The 6932-nt window shown below is 36.7% G+C and overlaps 1 protein-coding gene across 1 annotated transcript; it reads left to right on the forward strand.

The window, feature by feature from the left end:
• The first annotated feature begins 1131 nt into the window (after positions 1-1131).
• LOC139154297 (uncharacterized) lies at positions 1132-5648 on the forward strand. The gene is made up of 3 exons (XM_070728716.1): positions 1132-1229; positions 1460-1780; positions 5308-5648. The coding sequence occupies exons 1-3, from the start codon at positions 1184-1186 to the stop codon at positions 5646-5648; spliced, it is 708 nt and encodes a 235-aa protein (XP_070584817.1). The 5' UTR covers positions 1132-1183.
• The last annotated feature ends 1284 nt before the right edge of the window (positions 5649-6932 follow it).

Below are 6932 nucleotides of genomic sequence, written 5' to 3' on the forward strand. Positions count from 1 at the left end.
TCACTATCCCCTAAATCCTTCTCTTCTGAAGTTTTTGCTAACACAGAACTGCCAATGCAATACTCAGATTGAGGATTCCTTTTCCCCAAGTGCATTATTTTACATTTGGAAACATTAAACTGCAGTTTCCATTGCTTTGACCATTTATTTAGTAAAGCTAAATCATTTACCATATTACAGACCCCTCCAGGAATATCAACCCTATTGCACACTTTAGAGTCATCGGCAAATAGGCAAACCTTCCCTACCAAACCTTCCCCTATGTCACTCACAAACATATTAAAAAGAATAGGACCCAGAACAGACCCTTGTGGCACACCGCTTGTAACCTGTCTCTGCTCAGAATACTCGCCATTAACAATAACTCTCTGATGTCTATGCTTCAGCCAGCTTGAAATCCACTGAACTATCCAGGGATTAAGTCCAATCTTCACTAATTTATCTATCAGCTCTTTATGTGGAACTGTATCAAAGGCTTTGCTGAAGTCCAGATAGGCAATATCCACGGCACCACCTTGATCCAACACCTTTGTGACATAGTCAAAGAAATCAATGAGATTAGTCTGACATGATTTGCCTTCAGTAAAGCCATGCTGATTTGGGTCCAATAAGTTATTGTTTTTTAGGTCCTAATTTATCCTTACCATGTTAGGCAGTGCTTTTATCCTCTAAGCCAATTGTCCTAATCAGTTCTTTATAAATTATTTCTGTATATATATATACACATACATACATACATGCATACATACATACATACATACATACATACATACATACATACAGATTAACAGATTCATAGAGTTGGAAGGGATCTTATAGATCATTTAGTCCAAGCCCCTGCTCAAGCAGGTGACTCTGCACCATTTCTAAAAAATGGCAGTTCAATCTCTTTTTGAAACTCTCAAGTGATGAAGCTCCCACAACTTCTGAAGGCAAGCTGATAACAAAGGCAGAACAAAAATAAATACACTCTTTAACCACACGTGTGTGTGTGAGAGAGTGTGCGTGTGTCTTCCACTTATGTCCAGTGAGATACCCTTTTATTTTGAGGGATATGTAAATTATTGGACAACTTCCCCTTTAAATAAATCAGAACAGCCTTTTTTCTCAGACTGCAAGGAGAAATAGAAAGGGTGGTTGGTTGCATGTCTGAATGCTCATCATACAATCCAAGTGAACAAAAATGATTCTTTGGCTACATTTGACATGTTTAATAGCAGTCCTCAAAGGTAAATGTTTCCCATTTGTATAACACTCTTCCATTTCTCTAACTATGTAATGGAATGCAGAATGCATACATACATGCACACACACATACATACATACATACATACATGTGTGTGTATTTATGTATTTATGTATGTATGTATGTATGTATGTATGTATGTATGTATAACGTATTTTTGCTGATAATGAAAAGGAAGGATATGTGTATATATATATATAATCTTCTTTTCAGGAGCCCAATCTCAGCCCCGGTTGGTGGAGTCTGGAGGGGATGTGAAAAGGCCTGGAGAATCCCTCCGTATCACCTGCCGTGCCAGTGGGTTCAATATAAGTGACCATGACATGGGCTGGTTGCGACAGCCTTCAGGGAAAGGGCTGGAATGGATCTCCCATATAAATCCAAGTTCATCTAAAATTGTTTACGCGGACAAAGTAAAGGGGCGCTTCACCACCTCCAGAAACAATGTCGACCACCAGCTGTATCTGCAAATGAATCATTTCAGACCAGAAGACACGGCAGATTATTATTGTGCGAGTTACACAGCGAGAGGAAGTGAATCTGAAACCCAGCAAAAACCCTTTTGTAGCATGCAGACAGTAGCCTCCCTCTCCTCTAAGGAAAAAAAACCCCCAACCTTTTTCTTTTACCTCTATAACTGTGCACTTCTATAACTGACATGGCACTGCAACAAAACAAGTCTAGATTTCAATGGATAGTTAGCACTGCAGAAAAAAAACAGCCTGCTTTCTTCTTCTTTTTATAAACTATTTTTTTTAAATTTCTCCACAATTTCTATTTATATATCAATACACATATCTTAAAATATGACAATAACATGTGTGTATTAAAATGTGTATTAAAATGTGTATTTATACATTTTTATTCAATTAGTCAATTAGTGCAAGCTAAACCCAGACAAGAATGAGTGGCTGTGGGCATTTCCTTCCAAGGACTCTTTGACCTGTCCACCCATTGTTCGGGGGGGGGCATTACCCCCTCAGATGCAGTTCACAACTTGGGTGTCCTCCTGAACCTACAGCTGAGTTTTGACCACCATCTTCCAGCTGTGGCCTGGGAGGCCTTCGTCCAGGTTCGCCTGGTTTTGCAGCTGTGGCCCTATTTGGACCAGGAGGCTCTGCACACAGTTACTCAGGCCCTCATCACCTCCTGTCTTGATTATTGCAATGTGCTCTACATTTGGCTACCCTTGAAAAGTGTTTGGAGACTGTAAATAATCCAGAATGCAACACGAGAGCTCTTATGAGTGTACCTTGGTATACCCATATAACACCTTTGCTCTACGAGCTGCACTGGCTTCCTATTATTCTCCAGGCACAATTCAAGGTGTTGGTTATTATCTATAAATCCCTATATGTCCTGGGGCCAGACTATTTACAGGACCGCATCTTGCCACATACCACCCAGAGACCAATAAGAACACACAGACTTGACCTCCTCCAGGTCCCGTCGAAAAAGCAATGCACCATGGGGGAGGGCGTTCTCTGTGGCCACCCTGGCTCTATGGAACCCCACTGACTCACCAGGAAGTTTCAACACAGCTTGCAGCTGCTGAGCCAGCACTCCACACCCACCCACCAGTATTTATAGAGGGAAGGCAGCTCACGCCTCGCTGTTTTCACCCTAGCACAAGGACAAAAGCACCAGCCTTAAGGCAGCAGCCTTGAAATGACAAGTGGGACCTCGTTGAAACATCACTAGAAATCTCTGAAATGCCAAGACCTTTATGTATGTATGTATGTATGTATGTATGTATGTATGTATGTATATATATGTATGTATGTACGTATGTACGTATCTATGTACATACGTACATTTGTGTGTATGTGTGTGTGTGTATATGTATATGTATATGTATATGTATATGTATATGTATATGTATATGTATATGTATATGTATATGTATATGTATATGTATATTTATATTTATATTTATATTTATATTTATAAGTATATGTATGGACAGTGTATTGACTGGGTCAAAAAGGTTTTTATACAATGCTAACAATATTAATGCATATTTAACTTATATACATACATTAACATTAACACTAGCACTAGCACTAACACTAGCACTAACACTTGCACTAACACCCACACCCGCATCCACATCAACATGGTATATTGATATACAGTAGTCCCTCGCTATACCACGCTTCACCTACTGCGGCTTCACTTCATCGCGGGTTTCTGAGGAAGTCGATCGGCAGATTTAAACAGCCCGCCGAGCTCGATCGGCAGGTTTTTAAAAATATATATATATATCTAAAATTGTAAATACTGTATTTAAATACTGTATCTAAAATAAATACTGTGTGGGAAGGGTTTATAAACACTTAAAACAATGAAAACTTACCAAACAATTACAATATAAATACTTAAATAAATACTATCAGTCGATAAATTCCCCATCGCGGATTTCACCTATCGCGGCCAGGTCTGGAACGTAACACCAGCGATAGGTGAGGGACTACTGTATTGATATATTGATATATTGGTATATTGGTATATTGGTATATTGGTATATTGGTATATTGGTATATTGGTATATTGGTATATTGGTATATTGGCATATTGGCATATTGGCATATTGGTATATTGGTATATTGATCCAAATGTCCATTGGTCCATTGGTCCATTGGTCCATTGATACATTGATACATTGATACATTGATATATTGATATATTGATATATTGATATATTGATATATTGATATATTGATATATTGATAATTATTATCATCTTTATCATCATCATCATCCTCATCCTTGTCATCATCGTCATCAATGCAACACATCAAACAACATTAGCATGCTGGACTTCATATTTCATCACCAGTCAGATGCTTCCCAAGCACCTAGGACTGCACGATGCAGCATCAAATTAAAGCAGTAAAAGCAGCCATTTGTAATTGACAGATGGAGATTTCGTCAATTCTGATGGTTTTCAAATGTCCACTGAGATCCTTTGGCACAACACAATCAATATACATGATCCTTTTTTCTCCAACTTCTAACCTTAACATACACCTTGTAATTATAATAGATTTCTTTATATCAGTGTTTCCCAACCTTGGCAACTTGGAGATATCTGGACTTCAACTGGGAGTTGAAGTCCAAATATCTTCAAGTTACCAAGGTAGGGAAACACTGCTTTATATAAAAGTTTGCATAATACTATTTTCCCAATTTGTATTCATCTCTCCCTACCACTTGTTGGGGTTTTTTTACATTCACATCGTGTTTAAGCAATACCATTCTCTCTTTATGATTCTTTATCACTTTCTCCATGAATACATTTTAATATCAATAACATTTCTTCATTCAATGTATGAATTTCTTCATTCAATGTATGAATTTCTTCATTCAATGTATGAATTTCTTCATTAAATGTCATCTGATCAATCACTAATATTTTAATATTTTTAAAATTACTCAATAATCCACCCTAATTGCAATATTTCAAATTGCTAGAAATGCCAATAAGACCAATTAATAAGATTTAATCAATCCTGGGATTATATCTCTGGGCACCCTGAATTTATAGTTCTGAATATTATTTTCTTAATTAGAAAATTGTACAGTCCTCTTTGCAAACCAACAAAAGGTCCCCTCCAACCTTTCTTTTCTAAATGTAGTGAAAATTGAGTTTATAATGCGGTTAACTTTATTTCTCAATACAATGTATTGAGGTGGACAAAAATTCTTTATCATTTTGAATTAAGTCTAGCCATGAATTCAACACAAATATATCCCTGTAATAAAGCTGTCATAATTGTCTGGCTAAACTTTTATATCTTCTAATGCATTGTGGGAAGAGAAAGTCATGCAAATTATGTCCAAGAGCGTGATGACAGCCTTCAAAGGGCAGTACCCAAATAAAAGGTCTTTGGTGTTTCTCTTAGATCCAGGCTCAGAGTACTTTGTTTTATAATGAAGATCTTATTGTGTTTGTTTTCCTTTCTTTTGGTGCAAAAATGTAAGTATAAGTTTTAGAAGATGTTTAGATGGCATTACCATGGAGCTATTATATTCATGATCATCTTCTCTTGTTTCTCAAGTGGCTTTCTCAGAGGTTCACCTGGTTTCCACTGGCCCAGGAGTGATAAGCCCTAGAGATAATCTCCAACTGGTTTGTAAAGTGACTGGGTTCTCCATCCGGACTCAGAACTATGTTTGGCATTGGTCCCGCCAGCCTTTTGGAAAAGCTCTAGAATGGATTTCAGGAACACATCCCTATAGTGGGAACAAATGGTATTCTCCCTCTGTGAAGAACCGTGCCACCATTTCATCAGATGGCTCCAAGAATGAATTCTACTTCCAACTGAATTCTGTGTCAGTTGCAGACTCAGCTGTCTACTTTTGTTCAAGAGAGAGGGGAGAACACAATGAGAGAAGTTGATTTGCAATCTGAACAAAAACAGGAAACAGTTCCTTGATTCCTACAAGTATGAAATGCAGAGGCAGAGAAGAACACAGATATCACAGACAGTGGAGACCAAAGAAGAACAAAGTTAGCCTATCAACTTTTTCTTTTCAGACTTTAGCACAGTATATTTATATCTCAGGTGAACCCAGAGAGAGAGAGAGAGATTGAGGAATATTTTGCAGGGACAGTAGATCTTTCTGAGTTGTTTAACTTTCTTCTTCTTCTTCTTCTTCTTCTTCTTCTTCTTCTTCTTCTTCTTCTTCTTCTTCTTCTTCTTCTTCTTCTTCTTCCTCTTCCTCTTCCTCCTCCTCCTTCTTCCTCCTCCCTCTTCCTCCTCCACCACCATCACCACTACCACCACCACCACCCTCCTACGCCCTTCCACTCCTTCTGAAAATATCATTGGAACTGAAAGCATTTTCCAAAAGTAATAAAGTTATATTATTTCCATATCTCAATTCAGTCTCAAACAAGGTAGCCAAATTAGATATATAAATAGGCTGTGACAAATATAGTTCCTAATATTTACCTCTCTTTAACATTTTATTATTTTTAAACATATTCTGCTTTTTGAACTTCTTGTATTCTATTCTTTATATTGGGCCTACTTGAATTATTATCATGGTGCATACCATTACAAATAAAATCAGTGCTCTTTATATATATGTCCATTCTAGTAAGAGTTCAATAAAAATAAATAAAGGAAATAAATATAGATAAACACACATATTCATTATTGTGTCCAAAATAGATTATAATATATGGGGATTTCTAAAATACTGATTATTGAGCTGTGTTTTGGTGCATCAATAATCAAAATACTTTCCTAAAAGACAAATATGCTCAGAAGTATAGCAAATAGAAATTTTTTCATACTTTTGATGAATGTCAATTTTTTTCAAAAAAACCCATTGCTGCAATCAGACAACCTTCGTTCTCTTTTATCCTGAAGTGTATGTAAATACAGACAGAACCTTCCTCTTTATATTTTATTTATTTTTATTTATTTTGTCCAATACACAATACACATTGAAGAGAATAGACAAGTAGTAATATATATAAATAAAAGGATAGAAGAAAAGATATAAAAATAGGGGAGAAGATATATGAAAGGAGTAGTTTGTCGTGGACCACTGAATCAAAGGCTTTGCAAAAGTCGATATAAATTGCATCTATAGATTTCCCTTAATCTAAATGAGTTGTCCATATATTTTTGCGATGGAGCTGCAGGTTGCAGGGTAGTTTTTTTTCTGAATC

Source organism: Erythrolamprus reginae, chromosome Z, assembly GCF_031021105.1.
Source record: "Erythrolamprus reginae isolate rEryReg1 chromosome Z, rEryReg1.hap1, whole genome shotgun sequence".
Classification (NCBI taxonomy): Eukaryota; Metazoa; Chordata; class Lepidosauria; order Squamata; family Dipsadidae; genus Erythrolamprus; species Erythrolamprus reginae.

Bases quoted from the DNA above. Each gene is read 5' to 3' on its own strand.
- LOC139154297 (XM_070728716.1), top strand. From the start codon at position 1,184: ATGATTCTTTGGCTACATTTGACATGTTTAATAGCAGTCCTCAAAG. The intron at 1,230-1,459 runs GTAAATGTTTCC...TCTTCTTTTCAG, and splicing joins TTTAATAGCAGTCCTCAAAG to GAGCCCAATCTCAGCCCCGG. The intron at 1,781-5,307 runs GTGAATCTGAAA...TTGTTTCTCAAG, and splicing joins GAGTTACACAGCGAGAGGAA to TGGCTTTCTCAGAGGTTCAC.